This window comes from Ammospiza caudacuta, chromosome 20, assembly GCF_027887145.1.
Source record: "Ammospiza caudacuta isolate bAmmCau1 chromosome 20, bAmmCau1.pri, whole genome shotgun sequence".
Taxonomy (NCBI): domain Eukaryota; kingdom Metazoa; phylum Chordata; class Aves; order Passeriformes; family Passerellidae; genus Ammospiza; species Ammospiza caudacuta.
Genome location: NC_080612.1, coordinates 5,916,538 through 5,941,728, shown reverse-complemented (window position 1 = coordinate 5,941,728; position 25,191 = coordinate 5,916,538). Strand labels below are relative to the sequence as shown.

Here is a 25,191-nt window from a genome sequence, read left to right as displayed (position 1 = left end):
CTGTGATTGGCCATTAATTAGAAACATCCAACATGGGCCAATCACAGATGCACCTGTTGCATTCCACAGCAGCAGATAATCATTGTTTACATTTTCTTTCTTGAGGCCTCTCAGCTTCTCAGAAAGAAAAAATCCTAAGGAAAGGATTTTACATGAAAAGATGTCTGAGCTGGAGCCAGCAGAGCTCAGCTCTGGAGCAGCTCCAGTGGCACCTGCAGTGCCAGGCACCAGCCCCAGCTGAGCCTGGCACCACCCAGGAGTGCAGCACTTACAGGAAGTCCCTTAATGCCCCTCTCTCCAGGCAGACCTGCTTGCCCCTGTTGGAAATAAAGGCAGTGTCATTAGGAGATGCTTTGCCACTTGACAAGAACACAGTGTAATTTTTACTAGTGGAATTAAGATGGCTTAATGGGAAAAAAAAAAACTTTTATACACTTAGGATAATGTGTATAAAAAATTCCTCTCCCTTGACATTATCACTTAGAGACAGCAAAAGGGGGTTATGGTTTTCTGTCAAGTATCAGCTCCAAATCCCATCAGGCTCTGGAGGAGCTGGGTTGGATACAGAGCTCCTGAGCTCAGGGCCCTCTCTGTAATACGATTAGCAGGTTTTCTGAACTTTCCAGCAGTCAGTTACATTATAGCAAGAGGGAATTTGGCTGGAGATTGGGTCCTTACAAAGACACTGCATTCTTCTCTCTGGCAGAAGTGATGCTGCCCCAGCCAGAACAGAGCCCAGGACTCCCACCAAGCCCTGATTTAATCTGCTCCTGCTCCACACACCCCACAGCTACTGATCAAAACACAGGTACAATATTTTGGTTGGTTTGTTTCTTTCTCCTGCTGTGCTAATTTTCACATTGTTCTCAGTGAGGGGTTTTTGTTCTTTTTTAAAAAATTATTTTATTTTTTCTTTAAGAGAAACAGTTTGAATTAGTATGTGTTGGTTTGGGGCAGAATGAAATGCTGTTGAACTGAACATCTTTTCCTCCCCAGTGTTCCCACCCTGGAGCAGCTGGGGCAGGGCAGAATCCGTGACCAGGAGAGCAGTTACAGGTTATTTAGTGAGAAAACAGGAGCTTGGGAAGAAGAGGCAAAATGTAAAAGCATTCATAGAAATCCATTAATGAAACAGCCACATATTTCCCCTGGCTCTTTCCTGTAGACACACACAGCAACAAACCCATCCTTTTTTTCTCCCAAAAATATATACATATATGTACATGTACAAATATATGTACAAATCTATACATATATGTATCTGTAGTATATAATATATGGTATTATAGTATATATATATATATATATATAATACATATATGGTAGTGGAAAGGGAGAGCTGCTGGGTTTGTGTCCATCAAATTTATATAAAACCAAAAGCAAGGGGCACCTACAGGACATTCCCATGGAATTAATTCCTATGGAATGCCTTGCTAGCACCAGGAACAGACCCCTATGGACAGGGAGAAAAGCCCAGTCTGTCAGATGCTCCCAGTATCTTCAAAGGGAAATACTTGGATTCTGCACAGGCAAGAGGAAAAATCTCAGAGAGGAGCACAACAACAGACTGAAAATACATAAACAGTCTGTGCTCCATGTCCAGGAGGAACAGAAAGGATGTTATCAGCTTAAAGGGGATCAAAGGATATTTAGGCTGGATGTTGGCAATATCTTTTATCCCAGGCCTCCCTGGTTTTGCTCTGAAGAGTGCCTGGAGATGCTGGGGAGCCTCCCTGGCTGGGCTGAGCAGAGGCTGAGCGTGAGCAGCACACAGAGCTGAGCCATCCAGGGGCTGTGTCTGACTGCTGCAGGTCTCTCCCACATCTGTTCTCTCCCAGATTAAGCAGGAAGAATGTATAATAACATTTCCTCAAATCTCAGTAGATGTTGTAAACCTCCCCCTCCCCTCTGCTTTTCTTTGCAGCTGCACAGCTCCTCTGCTCGAGCCTTCATTTTTATCCACCAAACCCAAAATTGCAGCATGCAGTTGTCAAAACTAGCATTCAAAGCCACACTCACAAAAGACAAAAAGCACACAGAGCATCCTACAGAAATTCTGACAGGAAAAGCTGCCAGCTTCCCTTTCCACACTAGCTGAGGTTTTTTTTTCTATTTATCAAGATATTTTGATATTTGAAAATCTCAGTTGTCTGAAACCTAAGAGGAGAATTACAATTCTTAATCCCCAGCAAGGAGGGAACAAAACCAAATTCTAAGGGATCTGTCAGGAGTGAATGGACACAATGCAACAGGATTTTGTTTCAAAATAAGTGTAGTAATAATATGGTATATTAGTAGTAATATTAGTAGTATGGTCAACCAAAAACTACAGCAAAATGTTAAATAAATCCTCAAGGAAGAGTTTTATCTGTTTCCTGGATGGAAATGTGACACTTTGCCATACACCATGCCCTTCTTTTTTTTTTTAGCTGAAAATAAAGATTGAATGGCAATGACATGCAGTTGGTAATCAGTTCAGGTTTTGCTCTCTACCAGAATCTTGAATTCTAGTCCCAGAACTCCATCAGTCTGCAATCTATTTGTAAAGCCAAGTCATGCCCAAACTGGCTGAGCTGCACAAGGAAAATGTTACCAAAAAATGACCAAAAGCCACTCTGTGTTTCAGAGAAGTGCAAATGATTTCTTACATAAGAACAGGACCAAGCACCCAAAACTAAATTATAACAGAGATTTCCAAAGGCAGATGTGCCCCACCCTCAGATCTCTGCTGCTCCTGGTGCCTCAGGAGGGGTGAAACAAGCCCCTTGCACAGTCTGCACAGAGGAGCAGTCTGTCTGTGGCTGGTTATTCCCAGGAATTGGAGAAGGCAGCACATTGGAGCTCACTGATCTGCATTTCCCTGTCCTGGCTCTTTCAGGCATCCTCTGCTCTGCTGGGTTGGAAGGGGAGCAGGAATGCAGAGGAGGTTCTGTCATGGGGGAATCACACACCTGCAGCCCCCATCACCCCATCTGGGACAGGAAATGTGGGAGGGAAAGGAGCTTTTCTCCCACAGCTGTGGCAGTGCAGCCACCACTGCAGCCATCCATCACTCCACAGGAACCAAACAAGGTTTTCCTGCTTGTCCTTGTCCCCTCCTTTGGCTCTCTCCATGCTGGGGTCTCAGTGGCTCTCCACAGCCCATGGTGCCCATTTCAGACCTAGGGCTGATGATCCTTCTCCACCCACTCCACTCCCAAGTGATTTTGTGCTCCCAGACTCACACAGAGATTTCAGACCATGATATTTTGGCAATTCAGCTGGACAGAAGCAGCCAAAAGTCCAAATGCCACTTTCAAACCCTTCCCAGTGCCTGAATGCTGGGCTGGGAATCTGACACATTTACACCCTTGTCAGATATTTCTCTGGTAGTTCCTAAACTTCACCAGTTTGGAATTAACATTCAAACCCTGATTAGTTATCAGCACTGGACAGCCCACTAAAGATTGAGACACAAAAACATTAAGTACATTACTTCAGTATTCCAAATTTGTTAAGAACATCATTAGACCTGGGGAATGACTTTGGCTGAGGAAAATCTGGTGAGTTTTTAAAGCCTTATACCTCTCAAAACACCCCACACTAAACAGATTTGGCTGGTGGAAGAAAGTTGGTTTCCACAGGCCTTTATCCACCATGTCTTTGCTACCTCTTTGGGGCAACAAATCTAAATTAGAAAATCTAAATTAGGAAATCTGCTAGTCTCTTTGGGGAACACCTGACTTTGCAAGGCATTCAACTCTTTCTCTGTAGAGGAAACCTCATCTGGGTTCCTGCAGAAACCCCAGAAACTCTGAATTTACAGCTGGTGGTGGCTGTGGTCCCACTGCATGTGTGAGAGCTGTGCTGTGTATAATTGCACAGCCCCCAGATGCTGTGGGGATCTCCCTGTGCCTGTAAATCCTTACTCTCTCTCCTCGGTCTCCTTTGGATCCCTTTGGTCCAGGCTGTCCTGGAGATCCTGGCAAGCCCTGGAAGAGATGCAGAATGAGAAGGAATTAATTTCTACTGTGCAGCCTTTGTGTAGGTGTACTGAATACACTTCCCAGTGATCCTCAGCTCCTGAAAACCTCATACACCCATTAAGCAATTGGGCTGGATTCTCTTTTTCCCTCAAGCACACACAACAGGAGCTCTGTTTGCAGATATCCCAAGCCCTGCACTTTCTGCAGATCCCTCAGTTTGGTTCTTTTAATGCACTGCAGGCCCCTGATGTAACATTTTTTTGGGGTCAGTCCATGACAGGACAGTTCTTGTTCTCAGTTACCAAGAAGAAATTAATACACAGGTACTGTGTTTAACTTAAAAATCCCCACTGCTTCCCCCTACTTCTTAATTGCCTCAGTGGGTGGCAGGAGCAAGCACACATACCTGAAAATTAATTGGATTGTGTAGTGGAAATTATTTTGAAGCCATTCACTCACCCTAATAAACAATTTTGAAATTAAGCCCAATCTCTGCTAATAATTTTACTCCCTGGGTTGAACAAATCTATAAAGCAGTCACCAATGGCTAAGAAGGGCACAGTCTCCAGATTTCTACTAATTGAACTGCTATGCAGAAATCAATCCAAATTCTTCACTTATCCACCCAGAGAAGCCACAGTTATTACCCAGACCATGAGAGAACAATATTGTTTGTTTATATTCAGCCTGTCAGCTCTGCTTCTCCCCACAGCCATGTACAAGACGCTTTTTTTTCCACCTCGAGTGACTTGGAGGCTGCAGAAGTGAGTTTGGAGCTCCCCTCCAGGCCACTGGGGATTTGAGCCAGCCTGGTTGGGAACAGCCCCACAAATCCCCACATCAGCACCCAGAGAAATGGGGTTTGTGGGCCCAGAGAGAGGAGCATTGCTGTGAGGAGCTCAGACCCAAGGAGGTGGCACACATGTGATTTAAGGGTGCAAATGAGGAGCCCTCTCCCATTCCAGCTGGGAGCCAGCAGTGCTCACCAGCAGCACCTTGTTCCCTGCCTGCAGCCAGCCCCACCAAGCATTCAGAGACTTAGGCCTGGCTTAGGAGCTTCCCTGGGGCTGCCAAACCAGGTAGGGCACAGACCAGGCTTGGCCTTATGTCAAACATGCAGCATGGACAAAGCCCAAGTGTCCAAAGCATCCTTTGATGTGTGGTGAGACAGGGATGCTCAAGAACACTGAATTCCACAGTTTTGCAAAAAAATAAAAGGCTTACAGTGTGTGCTGCATGTCAAAAAGCCAGACTCTGCTGCAGAATCTACTTATGAATTGTGAATTACCTTATATTTAATGATGTTAAACTGCATCTGTCATTTGGCTGCCAAATCTCTCACTGTGTTTGGATCTATCTGGAGTTTCTCATTGTTCTCCAGAGTATTTCCTAATTGAAAGGATTCTGCTACACTGGCAAACTTTCCCTAACCTGTAGTTCATTGCTTCTTCAAAGTGGTTAATAAACACATAGGAAAAATCTTTATTTTCAGTTCCAAACCTCCAGATCTGAGTTACATCCCTCTATAAAGTTACTTAACCTTTCTCTGTGCTCCCCAGCCATGTGGGATTCCTTTGAAAAATCTGATGCTGCTCTTTTACCTCCACATTGAGCAATATTCTTCCCAAAACTGAGTCCCTTTGTATCAGCCAACCACAGTTTGAGAAGTTTGGCAGTTCCCTATTCATGACTTCACTTCTTTCCATTTAATCAGCTTTTTCCATCCATGTGAGTACTGTGCCCTTCTTCTACCATAAATTCTTTGGAGTGAGTTTTTCCCACTCCATTATTATCTCCCCCCTCCACAATGTTTGTATCAATAAATAATCAAACTGATGGGAATTTGTGATATTTTTCTTGAACAGAAAGTGTTATGTCTGAAAAAGTAGGCTTAACGTTCACTCTGGTGAATTGGTGAATTCCCATTGATGCATTTTTGTTCTTTTTATGTGTTCCACAGGAAATGCAGAGCTTTTTCTATCACTGTGTTAGTAAAGCCCATGTCAGATCCTTTGCATCAACTCAGGCCACAGTGAAATGTTTTGACACAGCAGCAGCACAGTGTGTTGTTATGATTAAGGGAAAATCTGGAAAGCACAACCATTTCAACCTCTTAATCCAGAATGAGAAAAAGAAAATAAATCACAGGAAAAGGAATTAAATCACAGAATTTCATGGGGAACAAAACAGCAGATCTAAGATTACTTTCCCTCCTTGTGCATGGGATGATGTTTCACCCCTGATCCCCCTCTGCCCTCCACCCCAAAGCACCAAAGCACCTTACTTGTGATCCAGGGGCTCCAATGGGTCCTGGGGGCCCTTTGGGTCCTGAAGCACCTGGTGGCCCTGGTGGGAATCATAATTGGAGACAATGTTAAGGAAATTTAGGAGGAAGAACCCTAAATTCCAAAGGCATGCACATTTTTCATGTTTTGTTGAGTCTCCCAATGAATGAGAACCCTTCATCAAACACTAGATTATTGAATACCCACATCCTGACAGAACACATCCTAGGGGGGGATGTTAGAGATCTAGGAGGAAAAAAATGGTGAAAATAGGCAGGAAGGATGTCAGTAACATCCACATTTCCATTCCTTAAAATGCAACTTTTGAGGAAACTTAAACTGGATCCATGGAACAGCTCCATGAGAGCGAGACACTGCAGGTGCTGGTCCTGAAACAATCTCAGGTGGCAAGGGGAGCCCCAGGCCTGCTGCACTTGGTCAGAGATAGGAGAGGCTGAGCAGGGCAAAGCAAAGCTCTCTCTTGGTCTTCACTCACTGCAGTGGCAATAAATTAATTTAAAATCTGTACCACAGGAGAGCTGCTTCCAGGATGAGTTAAGCACCATCTAAACAGGTCAACTTGTCTCACACAGTGACTTAACAGATTCATTCCTTTTGAAAAAATAATTATATCTCAACAGTAGCTGTTAAATTATACCTGCAGATGGGAGACGGGATATTTGCTTAGCCTGAACTTAGCAATACTCCTCTCTGCTTTAGTTGTCACAACCCTTGAGATGAAACAATGTGGACATTATACACAAAGTACAGCTGAATCAGCCTCAATCATTAATGCACCATACAAATGCTTAAGTCAAAGAATAAAGGAATTGAAGGATAAATGAAAGGCCCTCATAATGAAGGGAGAAGCCTTTTCTGCAACTAATGGGAGTTGACTCCTAAATATGCATCATACAGGGAAGTGCTGACGTTTGCAGGAATATTATCATTTAAGCCACCCATCAGCACAGAGAGAAAGAAGGCTTGTCACTGAATTTTCATCTCAGATTCTGATTTCAGTTACACTGGTGAAAATCTGCAATTGCTCAAACTGGCTCCAAAGTCTTCACAGCCATCACAGAGCCTCTGGCCAGCCCCTGCCTGGTGCAGCTCTGCAGTGACAGGACAGGTTTGCAGCAGGGGAGAACAGCTCTGCTCTCAGGAAGGAATCACTGAACAACCTACTTTTAAAAACAGCTTTTAATCAGCCCCTTTCTCAAGATGTAAAGGTCAAACAGTCAGCCACTACCAACAGATAAAAACCCAGTTACTTCTTGCCAGTGAGGAGCCCTCCCTTTCCCTGCAGACACCCACAGACCATCAACTCTCCACCAGAGGGGCTTTGGATCATCCTGCCCTGCCAGCCCCGAGGCCAGTCCCAGGCCCAGCTCCAAGCCCAGCTCTGAGCCCATCCTCGAGCCCATCCCTAAGGCCAGCTCTGAGCCCAGCTCCAGGCCCAGCCCCGAGCCCAGCCCCGAGCCCATTCCCAGGCCCAGCTCCAGGCCCAGCTCCAAGCCCAGCTCTGAGCCCAGCCCCGAGCCCATCCCTAAGGCCAGCTCTGAGCCCAGCTCCAGGCCCAGCCCCGAGCCCAGCCCCGAGCCCAGCCCCGAGCCCATTCCCAGGCCCAGCTCCAGGCCCAGTCCCAAGCCCAGCCCTGAGCCCAGCCCTGAGCCCAGCCCCAAGCCCATTCCCAGGCCCAGCTCCAGGCCCAGCCCCGGGTGTCACCTGGTGGCCCCACAGGCCCCGGGGCTCCCCGCGGGCCGGGCAGCCCTGCCAGGATGGTGTCGATGACGGTGGAGGCCAGCTGGGCTTCTCCATCTGCAACAGAGCACAGGCAGGGTCACAGACAGGGTCACAGACAGGGTCACAGTTAGACTCGAGCCCGGCCAGGATCTCAGTCTTGAGCCCAGCCAGGATCACAGTTGAATCTGAGCCCAGCCGGGATCTCAGTTAGTGTCGAGCCCAGCCGGGATCACAGTGTTGAGCTCAGCCAGGACCACAGCTAGACTCAATCCCAGCCGGGATCTCAGTTAGTCTCAAGTCCAACTAGGATCACAGTTAGACTCGATCCTAGTCGGGATCACAGTTAGTCTCGATCCCAGCCAGGATCTCAGACTCGAGCCCAGCCCGGCTCTCTCCGCGGTGCTCTGGCGCCTGTTGCTGGCCGCGGGCCGGCAGCGCTGCAGGGTGGATTTTGCGGGCAGTGCTGCAGGATGGATTGGTCCGGCAGTGCTGCAGGGTGGATTGGGCCGGCAGCGCTGCAGGATGGATTGGGCCGGCAGTGCTGCAGGATGGATTGGGCCGGCAGTGCTGCAGGATGGATTGGGCCGGCAGTGCTGCAGGATGGATTGGTCCGGCAGTGCTGCAGGGTGGATTGGGCCGGCAGTGCTGCAGGATGGATTGGGCCGGCAGCGCTGCAGGGTGGATTTTGCGGGCAGCACTGCAGGGTGAATTTGATGGGCAGCGCTGCAGGATGCTGAATTTGGGCTCCTGGAGCACCTGCTTTGCTCTCCAAGGCTGCTGTGGAAGAGGTTTCACAGTGAGTTCTGTGAGCCACAGAGAAGTTTGATAAGAGGATCCATGTTTGCCCCTGAAAGAATTTTCTACCAAGGTCGTTGACACAGAAACCAAGAAAGAGAGAAGAATAAATTAATTAATTAAAAAGCAACCCTCAGTATTTATTGCGATGTCAAAACCATATTCCAACCCTGCTCCCTGTGGACCTGTACTGTGGCACAGCTGTAATCTGGGCAGGGATCTGTATGGCAGCACCTTTCATCTGAGTACCCCACAACACTTTGGAACAGTTGTGGAAACCTGGGGCAAAAATTCAATGAGCAACTAAGACAACAAGGCCACAAAACAAGCACAAGAACAAGGAACCCCACATCCTGGTGCTACCAAGGCTTTCTGTCCTGACCCTTTGCTAGAGGATCAACAATAAATGTCCTGTTCAACCTGGATGAAGATGTTGGCTCCTGGTCACCAGGATGGCAAACCCTCTGCAAACCCCACATTTTCCACAGCTGGAGGTGCCATAAAGGAATAATGTCTACCTCCTCCTGCCCATGACCTCAAGCTTACTCATGTTTCCTTCCAGCCATCCCTGTAACTCATCACAGTAAAATTCAGGGGAACCCTGGGCAGGAAAAGGCTGGGAATGTCTCATTGCAGATGCCAAGTGACACCAGGAAGGTCAGAAGGGTGTTTGCTTACTCTGCAGAGTCCAGCCCAAAGCTCAGAAGGTGAACTCTCCAGAAATTTCAGCAGCCACTTCTGAAGCCTTCCCAGCTTCTGGAGCAGTGATAGAGAGGACTTCCAAGGCAGGTGTTTGAAAGCAGTTCCAGGGGAAACTGTGCAATGGCTTGGGCTGCCAAGGATGACAGGATACCTCTGCAATGCCTTCCTGGCAGCAGGACAGCACAAGATCCAACCCAGATCCCTCTAAGAACCACATTTTGTGCCTAAAACCTGAATGCAAACAGGTATTTATCTGATTGCTGTTTCTAAACCCATTCATCTTCCCCCTCCTCACAGCCCTGAAACAAAACAACTGAGACTCTTCTCATGTTCAGGAGGAAAGGTACCCCAGTGGAGTGTATAATCCAATTAATTTGAGTTTTATTTGACCATGTCAAAATCCATCACAGCTTGGGAGTAAGATGAAATTGGAAAACGAGCGTCAAACAGCAATGAAGGCATTAACAGTTGCAGAGCTTTTTGTTTTTAAAGTGATCAACAAAATCAACTGCTCATCCACTGAGGGGGCAGAGGATGGACAGCAAAAAACCAGGGTTTAATTTCTGCTGGAGGTAAGCCAGGGATAAAGATTTGGGTTACAAAACATTCCAGCTAAATGGCACATTATTACCATGACAGTTACTCCCACAAATCCACCCCTGCTGACATTTGACTCAACATTATTTAATGAAAGGTGATTCCATGATTGTGACACAGAGGAGAGCTCTGATCAACAACCCTTGGGCTCAGCAGCTCCTGCCTGGCCTGGGCAGCACAGGGCTGTGCCAGCTCCTGCCTGGCCAGTTCCTTCAGAGCCAGGTTCCTTTCCAGGATCAGCTCTGAATGAAACACACTGTGAATGAAACATTGGGACTGAAGTGTGTAAAACACAACCCTCATATGTTTTTAAGGGATTCCTCCATGTTCTCATAAAGCAGCAGGAAGAACTTGTATCCCCTTATAAACTACCTTATAAATGGGGACATTCTGGGGCTCTCTGCAGCTGGAGATTGTTAGAGCAGCCACAAAACAGCATCAAATGGTAGCAGGAATCTTCCCTTGTCAACCACCTCCTGCACTGAGCCAGGCTCTGCTGGGCTCAAGAGCTGGATTCTGGTTCAGAGCTCCTGGGCACCCCAAAGCAGCAGACAATGCTTCATTTGAGAATCCTTGATACTGAATTTGCTCCAGGAGCTTTCCAAGCCAAGGGGACAAGAGAAACCAGTGTGGCCTGGCCAGGTAGGAGCACCTGTGTTCTCTGGAATGGAACAGAGACACCCTGAACCAGCACAGAAATCCCCTGAAGGACACAGGGAAAGCTGCCCAGCCAGAGCAGCAAAGGCAGCTCAGGGCACACTTGGAAAGAAATCAGTTTTCTCAATTCCTTTCCTCCTCTCCTTCCCCTTCCCTTCCTCTGCTCTGTTCTCCTTCCTCAGGCAGGGCCCTGCTGGCAGCTGGGACGGTGCTGCACTGATCCCTCTCCCTTATCACCGCTGACATGCTGGGCACACCAGCATGCTCTGCCTCAGTTTCCCCTTGCTCTCCCTCAGGGAGTGGTGGAGTCACCATCCCTGGAAGTGTTAAAAATGTGGGGCTGTGGCCCTTGAGGACATGGCTTGATGGCTGGGCTTGATCTTGATCTGGCCTTGATCTTTCCAACAGTGATGATTCTATGAAAACAGGTTAATTTTCCTTCATGTGTCCTTGGCAGATCTTCGAGCCGGAAGGAAACAGCCCTCAAGAGTGAAAGTTGCATTATTTTCCCTAACTATTCCCTAGAAACCACCCATGTTAGCACAAGGAATAGGAATGAACTGGCTCTAGCCCATGTACCTGATCACTCATTTTTAACTGAGGGATCCCAGTAGCAGCAGCCCCAGCAGTGGGGAGCAGCAGCTCAGTCTCTGGCTGAGGGTTCTGACTAAGGGATAAATTCCCCCATTATGGCCTTGATTTGTTGAGATAGGATGGAAATGAAGTAATCCTGTCTTAATTTTTTTTCTGGTACCTGATCTGGAGGGAAAAAATGGGACCAATTCTTTTACCACAGCACAGGGAAACTGAGAAAATATTTGTCTCTCTATTTCTGGCTTCTGCCTGCAGATAAATATTGCCAACAGGAACTTGCTGCAATTAATAAAGGCACAGGCATTAACCATGTTCAGGCAGAACCAAACTCTTTATAATAACAATAACCTGATACAGCTCTCACATCTCATTCCCATTAGCAGGAATATGCCTCCCTCTGCTGTCAGCAGCTGGAATTTTGTGTTTATAGTTTTCAGACCTTTCAAAAAAAGTAAATACATTTTTTAAAAACTAAAGAATTTACAAGGCTAAGTTTTACTGGTGGCTTTCCACCAGTCTGTGGGAGGCAAAACCAGACAAAAAAGAGGAAAAATGGTAAGAAAATAAACTTGATACTGCCAGAACATTGTCATGGTGACATAGATAACTTACACTTGCAGCTGGATTTGTATTAAGAAAAAGTGTCATAAAGTTTTGGGCTGCTCCTTCTGCAAACCAAGGAATGCCCAGGCATGGAGGGAGGAATGCCCAGGGATGGAAATGGAGCAGTCACCATCTCCTCACTGCTCTCAAGTCCCTGTGCTGCAGAGACAATAGAAATAATTATCCATCATTTATCCTCGCCTATTTGGGAACAACACTGAGTTCACCCTCCTCACACATCAGCTGGGAAGGCCATGCAAAGCCTTTATTCACTTTTTAATTTGTCCACTGATCACAAGGAAGAGTTTAATTCAAAGGGAGGTTGGAGGGAGGGAGGGGGCAGCAGCAGCACCCAAACCATCCTCAGGGATCATTTGGAATAAAAGGCAGAATGTGTGACCCTGAGAGGAGTGAGACAGCTGTAATGCAAAACTCCCTTGTTCTCAGGCTGAAGAATGCAGAATGTTGATGTGTATTTTGTGAAAATCTCAGTATTAAACCTCAGTTACTCATCCTGCCCATACACCCTAATAACTGGATACAAAATCGAGCTGTTAAAATTCTCCCTAAATTAAAAATACATCTGTCCACTTTTGGGAAAAGGAGTCTGGAGAGCAGAGTGAGTGGAAGGAAAGGGAGAGCTTGAGATAACTGTCAGACATGGGGAGACTCAGTAATCCTTGGCTGTAACTGAGACAGCTGAGCTTTGAAGCTGGGCAGGAGCAGCAGAGCTGAGCTCTGGGGGAGTGGAGACCCAGCAGAGCCAGGGCAGACACAGCTCAGCTCTGCTCCCTCATCATTGCTGCCACCTCCACAGGGCTGCACCAGGAGAATCAAGCCCAAATCTGAGAGCATTCCAACCCAAGTGCAGGATGTGCCTTCCCTGGAAAGCTTTCACAGCACAAATCAAATAAATCTATGCTTTAAATCAGTATAAGCACAAAGAAACCCTGGCCCTCCTGTTACAGGGAAGGGATAAATCAGGGTGGCAGTGTGGACTCTCCAGTCCATAATTCTGTGTTTTGTGTGCATGTGGGATAATGTGGATGCACCAGAAACACAGGTGGAAGAAGCATCTGCAGGGGCAGGGAAGGAGACACATTCAACAGATGTTAAATGTTAAATGTCTGTTGGAATTCCAGAGCTCTCTAGTCCTTGCTGATTCCTGAGCACCCCTGACACTCCAACACCACAGCAGTGGCACCAAGAGGGCTCCAACCCCACAGCTGGGGTGCACCAGCACCTCATCTGCCCCTACCTGCGCTCTGCCATTTCACCAGAGACCCTCCTCCCACTCCTGATGGAAGCTTAGAGAACACCAAACTGCCTCCCCAAAGCTGGGATGAACCTAAAAAAAAACATGCACAGAGAACAAAATCCTCCAAACCCCGCTCTCACTGACAGTTTAGGAGAGCAGGAGCTTGGTTCTTCATTTTGGAGAGGTGAACTCCCTGTGGTTTCTAAGATGTTCCACCTTGACCAGGAGCTTCCAAGAGACCCACACAATGCAGGGAGTGCCCAGCTGCTCCCAGGGCTTGGCAAGGAGGTGGGAGCAGAGCTAAGCTGCTCTGTGCCTGCCCACTCTGCTGATGCCACAGGAGAACATAGGAAATGAGGAGGAACTTACTTTCTTTGTCAGCTGTGGGCTGCAGTGAGTAGAGAACCCCTTGCTGGAAGGTGAGAGGGAGGCTTGGCGTGGCTGGTGGCCCTGGAGGACCTGGGGGACCTGGGATCCCAGTTTCTCCTGGAAGTCCTCTTGGTCCCTGAGGTCCCAGCATCCCTGTGCAGAGGCAGGAGAGGAGTGTTAATACTTTTGGGGATGTGCTAATGGTGCTATCATGTGCAAAGGAAGCAAGAAGACAAAGAATTTTTGTCCTGAACTGCATAGAAGGGTGGGGAAAATAGAAACAGCTTCCCAATTTTCCCTTTTTTTGGGGTTTGGTTTTTTTTGGGGTTTTTTTTTTGGTTGTTTGTTGTTGTTGTTTTTTTGGGGGGGGAGTTGTTTGGTTTTTTTGGGGGGTTGGGTTTGGTTTTTTTTTTTTGTTTTTGTTTGTTTAGCATCTTCCTCTGCAAAGGAGAGAGCTTGACTTGGCTCACAGGTGCTACTTTTGAGCAGCCAGCCCAATTGCTGAAAGAGAGAAACCTCCCCTCTCCCTGAGGCTGAGTGAGAAACTACAGGCAGCAAAATGTGAAATCAAATCCTCCTTCCCTCCAAGTACACCTGCGTCACCTCCCTGCCAGGAAGCAGAGTCAGTCCAGGAGCAGACAGATCACATCTCCTGTGGGGCTGCAAGGCTCTCCTTGCAAGCTGAGAAACCAAAAAAACCCAGACACATCCTTGGCCAGACCTTGGCCACTGACAGCTTGCCAGAAAGTGCCAAAAATGTTCACATTTAAGGCACTCTCAGAGTTTTAAATGTTACCCAAGCTCAGGCTCACAAGGCACAGCCTTTCAGTCACAGAGAGCAGAGCCTGAGGTCTGGCACCTTTTGTGCAGTTTCACCTTCATCAAAACATTCAGGAACGTTTGGGGAATGAAGAAAGACTCCTAGCTCAGGAATGGAGTGCTCTCTGAAAGAATGGCCTCCTAACCTTTTCCCTTAACACACAAAAGCATCATTAGTTTGACATCCTGGCATCTGACAGCTTGACACAAATGGTGGAGAAAAAAGGGAGTTAAAGCAGGCACCCAGTGAGAGGGTTAAACAGGGAATGCTCTGCTCCAAAGGCTGACAGGTCACAGGCTCCTGAGCAGGATGGGGAAACATGATCCTGCTCTGCAGCTTTCTGGGACAGGCTGCCTCCTGCTGCACAGGAAATCCCAGGGTCAGCCATTGCTCCTGCAGGTGGTTGCCTGCCCTGGGAGCTCCTGGCTGATCCAGCTCCCAGGGAATTCCCACTGGGATGGATTTGATACCAACTGAAGATGCTCAGTCTTGTGTGTCTGGCCTTGTGTGAGCTGCTGTCACAGCCAGTTTGTGTGGAGTGAAGCCTCTCCTGTGACAGGACTCACCTGGTGGCCCTGCTGGGCCCCTCTCCCCGGGCTGTCCCTTCTCTCCTTTGGGCCCTGGAGGTCCTGGGAGCCCCGTGGGGCCAACTGGGCCTGGGGGACCAACGTGGCCTGGAATCCCTGAAATGTTAGAAAGGAGATTAGCTGGAAGTTAGGACACTGCTGAGCCAGAAAGGCTTCAGCAATCTCAGAACCAGAGGGGAAAGACTTAGTGATGCAAAAGGGAGAAATGCAGCAATGCCCTGACAGGGGGGCACTGCCGGCAGGAGCTCTCTGGCAGGTAAGCCAGACTGGAATTTACTTCTCTTCTTCCTACATCCCCATGCATAAGACCCTCCCCAAAATCATCAGGATGTGCACCCCCAGCTGGGATGTGCTGGGCAGAGCCACACTGAGCCCACACTGTGCCCTTCCCAAGGCCTGAATGGCTTTGGCAGGGTCTGGGTGTCCTTTGCTGGGCTCATCCAAACTCCTGGGCCATCCCAAAGTACCAAAATACACAGAATAGATTTGCCAAAGACAATCAAACCTGTCTCCCACTTGCTCTTTCACACCCCCAGAGGTTCTGTACCAATGATGTTTCCCTGGTTTCTCCTGTGCTCATTCATCTCTCAGGGCTCTGTGCTGTGCACAGGTTTTTAATCCCAAAGTGACATTAATGCTCCCCCTTGTGCAGGAACTGTCTGTCAGTAATGAACATCACTGAGCAGGGGTCCAGGGCAACACCAGGAGCAGTGATTGCAGCCCATGGGACATTTCTTGGCACTCAGACCTCAGTAAGCCCAGGAGAGGTGCAGAAGCAGCGTTGGTGATCCCAAAGTCACCACTTCTGGTGACACTAAATAAAACCTTAATGCTGTTTTCCCCAAAACAGCATTTCTACCAAAACAACAACAACACTTGGCAATTTTATGGTGTTGTTCAGAAGAGCACTGCTGATCTTGGGCTGACATGGAGAGACATTTAAACACTGTGCAAACAGCACTGAAGCTTTGATGCTCTGGAGGTGTGGGCAAGTGGCTCTGTCTGCTCAGATTAGGTGGTTAATGGTTACAATAAAGGCATTACTGTCAGAGGCCCCTGGTTTCTGGGCTACCAAAGGGCTCAGAGGATTTGAAAGCAGTGGCAGATGCAAGCCCCAGAGCCAGAGGGAGATCAGGATGAGTCCAAAGTTCAGCACCCTCAGATTTCAGATTTCAGTCCATGTGGTACATATGACCACAACAGAGCAGAGCAATTGAAGGTTTATCAACTCTTAAGGAGAATATTTCTCCTTCCCAGGTATCAGGAGAGGTACTGGACCCCCCAAAACCAGAGCCAGCAGAATATGCTGCACATGGGGGTGGAGAGCATGGATGGGAATGGAGGGAGAGAAGGAGGAAAGGAAGGAAGCTGGACAGCACCTCCCCAGCTGGTACCAGGGAACAGGGCTGCACAACCACATCGAGGCTCACAGGACTTGCAGCTCCCACATTTGGGTACAATTCCCACTCTAGATGTGGGATAGCTCACCTGGAGTACAAAACCTCATCACCCCAGACTCCTCATTTCTCAAAACAAAGCAATAATCCCCCAATATTAGACCCTCCTGAAAAGATTCCCTTTCCTCTCTTCTTTTTTTCCATTTTGCAGAGATGTCCAAACTGGTTTTTCTTACAAAAATGAAATCTCTCCTCCTTTAATCCACGATGAAACTGGGCAGAGTGAGGAAATGATTTTTCAATGGCTTTCAGTGGGAGTGTGAGCCTGTACTTTTGTTGCATTCAGTCATCAATAAAGATCTGATTTAATCTGAGTATTGAATAAGGAATTAAGGCCAGGTTTCAATTTGCTTATCCACATCCACATGCAGCCTTTTCTGTGGATAGAAGGATGGATCTCCCCGGGCAGGGGATGCTGTTCTGGAAAGCCCAGGCAGGTGATCAGGAGCCCTTTTAGGAAATCAAGTGCATTTTTCACAGCACTGGAAACAGCTTCGACCCCTAAAAACCCCAACACACCTCAAACTTCATTGCAGCAACTTGCAGCACAGAGGGAAGAAGAGCAGAAACTGTTTTGCTGTGCTGCTGAGTGTGAGCCAGAACATTCCCTCACTTGTGGAAATCACCCTCAATCCTTCAGTCCAACCTTATAACTCAATCCATGAAGTCCTGGAGCCCAAAGCAATCATTTCCTGCAGCATCCTCAATGCCAGTGCTGCAGCAGAGCTTTAGAGAAGCTGGCACTTCCTTCCCTGGAGGGGGAAGAGCTGAAGGAAAGACTGGAGAGGCAGCACTGGGTAATGAGGCAGGCAAGGGCTCACACTGGTGACAAATGGTGTTACCAGCTCTAAAGAGACAAGTGCAACAGGGGGAAGAAAAAGGGAAGGATGCAGGGAAAAAGAGGGAGGCCAAATCAGCTGGCATAAATCAGCTCTCTGCAGTGCCATTGCTTCCAGAGAGCTGAAACCCCTGGTGTTTATCCTCCAAAAATATGAAGTAAAAGAACACAGGAAAAATATTATTTAAAAGGCAGAGGGTGAGTAATCTACTGCTGGGAACCAAATCAGATGTGCAGAGACCTGGATTTTCCCTGGCTCTGTCATTAACCTGCAACACACCACCTGCTGCCCTCCTCCCCAGGGTTTTCCTTCCACAGGAGCTGCTCTGTTTGTTTGGAGCACAGGAAAGTGATGTCCTGACATCCCCAGAGGCTCCCAGAGCCCCCAGCAGGTCACACCAGCTAGAGAGGAGTTTTCTCCCATCACTCAGGACATGCCCTGCTGGCTCTGGCCACATGTGCTCCCATGATCTGCCTCTCCATCCCTTGTGTGCTGGGGAATTAATGTCTCAGAGGTGACAAAACTGGTGTTTGGCCTCTCTAACCAAAGCAGCCTGATATGATCAGATAAAACCACAAAACCCAAAGAACAAACTCAGCCTCTCCATCTGTGAGGCTCCAAAGAGCTCCTGGCCACAGGATCCTTCTGCTTTTTGGGATATAAGTACAGGACTGGGCACAACAACAGTCTGTGCTTTGAAAGAGAAATAGCAGGAACTATGAACTTACCCTGTGGTATCAGCTGCTCCTCTGCACCTCTGGGTCCTTTAGGCTCTGTTCAAAAAGGACAGGGTAAAATAACAATAAAAAAAAAAGAATAGGAGAAGAATAGAGAGATATGAAAAATTAGGTCTCCTGCTGCCAACTGGCTCAGCCAGAGTATATATATTTTCTTAATACTCAGAAAAATGTATTCTGTTGATTAACAAGCTGATCAGAAAGGCCAGTGCTGCAGCTGTCTCAACAGCACTGATTGCTTTTAAATGATTGTCTGTTCTCAGCCCTGTCACTCACAGGAGCAATAACCACCCTCACAAACAGTAGCAAGTTCTCCTGGATCTCAGCCTGGAGAGGCATCAGCCAGCCCAGAGCTACAGGGTCATCCAGAGACCCTCCCAGAGCTCACAGCACCCTGTCCCTGTCACCCACCTTGGTGTCAGCCCAGCACCCTGCCCTTGGTCCCTCCAGCTGTGTGACATGCAGGGCAGGGCTGGGATTTATTTTGGCAGAGCACCCAGAAGCAGGGCAAAGTAGGGAATGGTTCCCAAAAGGCTCAGGGGAAGGGGTGGCAGGGACAGAGGGTTTGCTTTCCACAGAATCACCCAGGACACTCAGGATTTTGGTTTGACTTCCACCTTCTCCAATATCCCACATGATGAAAGGTCTCCTGAGATCCCTGTAAGGGAACCTGGGGGCAGCTTGGAGCAGCAAGTCAGGTTATGGTGGTGAAATCATGCAAAATGAGCAGCTCCTCTCCATCCTAAATTGTGTGGAGTTCCCTTCACTCCACCAAAATCCACTCTGAGTTTTTTTGGCTGGCTTTGACTCATGGACACAGACTGGTGTGGGGAGGGAAGGAGGCCAAATATGGACCCAGATCCATGAAATATCCCCACAGCTCTTGAGCAAAACAGGAATTTGAAGCCCACAGAGGCTGGGTAGGGGCTCCAGCAGTGTCAATGAGCCACTGAAGTGATTTTTTCTCATTGCTGAAAGACCCTGGCCTGGCTCCAAACGCTCCAGTGTATTCCTGATTCCTTTCTTACACCACAGTTATTATTCCACACCAGGTTAAATAAATCAAGGCCAGAAAAACAGAGGGTAACAGTGAGCAAGGACAACACCTGGCAGCACACACACAGAGCCTGGAAGCTGGCTGACACCACAGGCTCACCCACAGCCCAGACATCACCACCTGCCTTAGGAGGTGACACCACTGCTCACCTGGCCTTGCTGCAGGGCTGGGAGGTGCTGGCCCTGCACCATGGGCTGGTCAAAGTGCTGCAGGGGAGCTGCTCTGAAGCCTGGGGGAGAGGCAGCCACTGCTCTGTGCCCAGCAGCACAGTGAGACAGAGTAGAGATTCTCCAGAGTAGAAATCCATTTTGATTTAGGTGAAATGTACATCTTTGACTCTGTGCTCAGAAAACACAGCTATGTAGCCTGACTGCAAGGCCTAGGCTCAGGGAAACTGATTTAATGAAGGACAGAGATAAGGAGGGGGGAGACAAAAGGTGATAAAGAGAGACAGAGGCTGCTGTAAGACCAGTCAACCTGACCTAAGAATTCTTTCTGATAAAGAAGAACCAGCAGCAAATGTCACTCGAAATTCATAAAAATGAATATGTATGAACCTATTGTGAAATTGTATGCACATGTATACAATTTGAGAGGGAGATAAAAAGGGACCTGAAGTTCCCAAAGGTACACATGTCTTTTAAGGAGAGTAATCTCCACATGGTCCAGCACTAGTAATAAACATACCAGCTTTACAACTTTCACAAAGTTGTGGAGTTTTTGGTTATCTCTGCAAAACAACAGGACCACGTGTGAGGAGCCTCCATGAGGACAGGACCTGGCATGGAAGGCCCAGAGCATTTTCCTGAGCTGGCGCAGCAAGTGCAGAGCCACTGCCACAGCAAAAGTAAATGACATGGGTAAGGCAGAATGAGCATCTGATGGACACTGGGGAAGCTGCTCTCATTCAGCTCCTGGCAGCTGTGGCTGTGGTTCTGAGAATATTTTGCAGAACATATTGTTAGTGAACCTCCCTCCATGTTGTGGCATCATGACAAATCATAAACAGGGATGACATCTGGACTGTCTTGGTTGCTCCAAGTCTGCTGCCATAATAAACTGCCTGGGCCAAAAAAATGAAAAAAAAAATAAAAAAAGAAGAAGAAAAAAGCAAACCAGGCCCTAAAGAATAAAGGACTGCTCTGGGAGTAAGCAAAGCAACAGACAGACAGGGCTTTGAAAGGAGAGAGCAGGGATCTTGAAAAAAGATGGCAAGGTCAAGAAAATTCAATGTGTGGGGATTTGTCTGGCCAAGTGGGCTCACAGGGAGACTTTCTTATAAGTGTATTTTTTTTTCATGCCACAAGAGGGATCATAAAACAGCCCATTGCGTTTATGGCAAATTTAGAAAATATAAAGCAGACTGCAACTGATGCTGCTATTCATGGGAAAGTTTTTTGCCCTAATAAAACCAAGAATGACCCATGCAGCCCATTCTTCTACCCCCCAGCACTGCTCCCAGACCGGGAAACACAATTTGGTGCTCTGTAGGTAAGCAGGAACTGTCCCACTGTGATCCTGATGGCTCTCTGGAGTTTTCTCAGGAATGTTTTGATGTGTCCAGGCCTCAAAATCCTCAAAAAACTTAAAACAAGCCCACTGAAACACACAGTGGCCCTGTTTGGGTTAACAGAACTCAAATAGACCCAAATCCAGCTCCCAGCAGATGTTTGTGCCAACAGAAATTGTGGCTGCCACAGGCATAATGCAGCTTGAATGGATTTTTCCAAGCACATCCCTGCTCTGCTCTGGCTGAACTCAGGGAAGGGCAGAGACCTCCCAACCCCTCTCCTCTGCAGCTCCCAATGATAGAGCAGACCCAGACTCCTTTCAGCTCCCCAAAGGCAGGGTGTTTGTGGGATGGGTGATTTGGGGAGAGCAGGCCAGCCTTACCAACAGCTGCCACGTTCTTCCTGAGGACGGTGCCGGGGTTCAGCAGGGGAAAGGCGTCGGGCAGCAGCTCCTGGTCCCACGTGGCCGTGGTGCCCGTGATGGGCAGGTTGTTCTCCAGGGCTGGGCTCCTCTCTGCAGCCTCCAGCAGCAGGATCTGCACAGGGCAACCAACACACACAGCTCAGCTGGCTCCCACAGCAAGGGGATCACAAGCCCAGGGTTGTGTTAGGTTGGAAATGGGGGTGTGAATTCTATTGCCATCTGTCAGAGCTGGGGCAGTCTAGGGATTTCTAGCTGGTTAGAGTGACTTTGAGATATGTTAGAAAGTCTTTTTCCTCAGCCTGGTGCTTGAAGAAGGAGTCAGAGCTTTTCAGTTCTTGGTCTCAAGGTTCTTTATTGTATCTTATCTATAAAACTTTTTCTCCTGTCCAGCCGAGGTCAGCTCAGCAGGACAGACAGAGCCACTCTGCCTGCCCCAGGGTGGTGTTACCTTTTTATACTAAAAACTACCTGTACAATATTTACAATTACCTTCCAATACCTATCACCTATGTTAAACAGTGAGCTTCTACTCTAAACCAATCTAAAAGTGCCAACATCAGAGCAGAAGATGGAGGCCAAGAAGAAGAAGGAGAAAGGCAGGACACAGCCAGATCCCTCCATCTTGCCCCCTGAATCTCCATTCTAAAAACTCTAAAAATATGTTTTTCACCCTGTGATAAATTCACTATCATTCTACTTAAACTTGTGGCTTGCAGGTCTTCATATAAGGTTGGTAACTTTTTCCATGGGTCATAATCAAAACCACAGGGGCATCTTGGGCTCTGTGCCAGAGTCTCTGAGCCCCTGGCAGGGATCTTGGTAGTCCAGGACAGCCAGAGGGATATTCTGAATTCTGACAGGGCAGTTATCTTGTGTTCATTGGGCAGTTTTCTTTATCTCTGCCACAGCCAACCCTCCCTCCAGCAGATCTCTGCTGTCCATGGCCACTGAGTGTCCCTGCAGGGCTGATCCAATGCCAGCATCCCATGGGGAGATGCTCCGCCCAGGGGAGGAGCCAAGCATTCCTGCCTGGATCCAATCTGAGCCTGGCACAGCACAGCAGCCTTTGCCCCCTGCACTGCCAGAGGAGCAGCTTTCTGCTGCCCTGCATGGCCAGAGGGAGCCCAGGCCCATCTGCAGCAGCCCTGGAGCTGCAGAGGAAAACTCCCCCCTTGTGCAGGATCCCTGCTGCAGCAGAGCCACAGCTGGCACTGCAGGAGGGCTGAGCCCCCCTGGGATGGGGCTGGGACACCCCCTGACACACAGGGGACAGGGACTGCTCTCACTCTGGATGTGGTTTGTTTTGTATTACTGCATTTTCTATTTTTATTTTCTTCTCTAGTAAAGAACTGTTATTCCTACTCCCATATCTTTGTCTGAGAGCCCCTTAATTTCAAAATTATAACAATTCAGAGGGAGGGAGTTTACATTTTCCATTTCAAGGCAGGCTCCTGCCTTCCTTAGCAGACACTTGTCTTTTCAAACCAGGCCATGGGTTCAGCCCCCACATGGGCCCTTCCCTTTAGAGTTGGACTGGGTGGTCTTTGTGGGTCACTTCCAACTCAGAATATTCCATGATCTCTGACCTAGATGGTTTCAGACACAGTGTAAATTCCTGAGGAGGTCCTAAACTCCTCGCCAGACAGGGCTGGGAATAACTCTGCTTATAGGCCACAGGATTTTGGCATAAGAGTTTTATTGGTTTTAGTAAATCAGCGTCAATTAGGAAGCTGCTGTGTTAATTGTGAGTGTGTCCCACACACACCCTCCTTGGGGACGGCTTCAATGCCTCCAGAGGGACCTGGCCTCACGTGGGACTGTGTCCCTGGTGAGAAACATGAGAGCAGGAACTGAAGCTGCTGTCAGGGACACAGCATTTCCCTGGTGCTCAAACCAGAGCCAGAAAATCAGGAATTACTGACAGATGGGATGAGGTGAAGGGCTGTACCTGAAAGCCCAGGGTAGCAAACAGAGGATAAGTACTGCTTGTAAAGGCACAAATATCGACTGAATTAAAGATGATGGAGAAGATGAAGATTTTAGAGAGTTGAAGTACTTGAACTTTGAAGCAATTAAAAAAAATAAAAAGCAGACTATTTACTCAAGGAGCTTTGCTTAGAAGCAATAGGATATTATTAAAACTCACACCTCTCTAGGCCTTGCAAACACACACCTGCAAACAAACCCACATCCCAGCAGGCATCCCTGAGGTGTTTGGGCCATTTACAACCTTCTCTCCTTGGCAAACTGACCCCATGTTCCCCATATGGTCCAGGCTGTCCCTCAGGCTCTGCTCCCTGCCCTCTGGTAGCCTCTATGAAACTGGGAGTTGGTCTCCAACATGGGAACATTTTTCCAGGCATGCAACACTGAGGTTTGTTACAGCATCATCTTTTCCTGTTTGAAAACCACCTAAGCAATACTAATTTAGGGATAAGGGAAATAAAAGGGAAACTCAAACTTTCCATTAAATCCCTAGAAGTTTCAGCCTTTACACACTGTGTTGTTTTCACATAATGAAGTCACACTGCAATTACAAATGAGAGTGACTTGGCTCCACTTGTTTGTTTTTAACTTGCAATTATTACAAGGTTTATCACTTCTTTATTGCAAGGCCTGGTGAGAGCCAGCATTGCAGCAGCGCCAGGAATGATGAACTTCCTGCAGAATGTACTGGCCTGATGGGGGTGAATCAGAAACTAATTAAACTGGGAGCTGGGTTAAGTGCAAGGCAACTGAACCTCACTCTTGCAAACAAGCAAAATTCTTCCTTTATTGCAAGGATCTTTATTTACAGATCCAGAGTCCTGCTTTCTGAGTACAAAATGGAGTAAGGTCACAATGCTTTTCTTCACCAGGTATGAGTGATGCCAGGCAGGAAGGAATCAGTTCCATCTGCCTCTTGCACTCTGTGCTCCTACCCAGTGATTTATTCCTCAGACTTTCCAGGAAACGTGTTATCAGTTCAACAAACACTTAAGCATGTGCCTTACCATAATTGTGCTCAACTTCCACTGCCATGGGACTCAAGTGTGAGCTGAAGACCTTTTCTGCTTCAATTTATATTATTTATTATATCATCCTTTCACTTCCCCAGCAAACATCTGGATGTTGCCAAGATGTGCTCGGGTAGAGAGGCAGAATAAACCCTGGAGGTGGCAAATCAGAGGGGCTGCAGCCAGGGCAGGGTTGGGATGCTCCTGCTGAGAGGAAGGGGAACCCAGGGGCTGTCTTGGCCAGTGTTCTGCAGAGCTGTGGGAACAGGGATGTTCAATCCCTGCAGCCATGGTCAGGGCCCAGCAAAGCACAAGGGCCTGTGGCTCTGCCCAAGGTCGCATCTGGAGTGGAACGGCTCCAAATCATTTTTATGGGTGATAATAAAAATGTGTTACCACATAATCAACACAAAACAGTGGCAACGGTATCCTTTTCATTAAAACAACATGTTTGAAATGAGCACTCTGCTGATAAATGCTGTAAAAGCTGTAAAGCCATGCACAGGATAATCCAGCATGCGCTGTTATAAATTGACTATATATACTTTGCAGTCATTAAGGCTCAAACCATAGGAACAAGTTTATTTTCCCTGGGCATGAAATGATACAGGTCAGGAAGTCTCCAGACTTGAAATTGCTGAGAAATTCTAGTTTTTATGATTAGGACTGAAAAATGCCCAAAAGAAATAAAGCAGAAAGAGGAGAGCTCTCACATCCGTGAGATCCGCAGAGCCAAACTAAAGAAGGAGAAGCACAAGGGATTTAGTCACATTCAAAAATCTCAAACTACACACAGCTCTTTCAACAAGGAGTGTCCTCTCACAGCTCACACAGCACAGAGCACAAATGGGCTCCTTACACATTATTGCAATAGCACTGGAGCCATTCATCCACTTTCTGTCACGTTCTGTTTTTCTTTAGGCTGCCATTGCTGTAGTCAGGGGACTCGAGGAGAATTCCCACTTTCATTAAACAAAAAAAAAGAAAGTTTTGAGCCCTCTGAGTAAACTGCTGGAAAATGATACCACAGAGGCTCACAGCCAGAAAGAAAATTAGCAAAATGTGCAGTGTATTAAAGTCTCAGTACTAAAATCTTGGTATTTTCTAGTCAATAGGGTTGAGGTAGACAGAGGGATAGCATCAAGGGAGGAATGTGTGGTTTTCACAGGGAATCCTCATGGCAAGCAGTGCCCAC

General features: G+C 47.6%; 1 protein-coding gene across 1 annotated transcript in view; it reads right to left on the bottom strand.

Moving 5' to 3' along the window:
• Positions 1-25,191, bottom strand: part of COL26A1 (collagen type XXVI alpha 1 chain) — a 166,209-nt gene that overhangs the window by 7,864 nt on the left and 133,154 nt on the right. Inside the window, exons 6-13 of the mRNA XM_058817935.1 lie at positions 20,959-21,112; positions 18,000-18,044; positions 14,955-15,071; positions 13,569-13,721; positions 7,976-8,068; positions 6,250-6,311; positions 3,909-3,971; positions 273-317 (exon numbers count right to left, since the gene is read on the bottom strand). Of these exons, the coding sequence (XP_058673918.1) occupies positions 273-317; positions 3,909-3,971; positions 6,250-6,311; positions 7,976-8,068; positions 13,569-13,721; positions 14,955-15,071; positions 18,000-18,044; positions 20,959-21,112 (732 nt within the window). The remainder of the gene's footprint in view (positions 1-272; positions 318-3,908; positions 3,972-6,249; positions 6,312-7,975; positions 8,069-13,568; positions 13,722-14,954; positions 15,072-17,999; positions 18,045-20,958; positions 21,113-25,191) is intronic.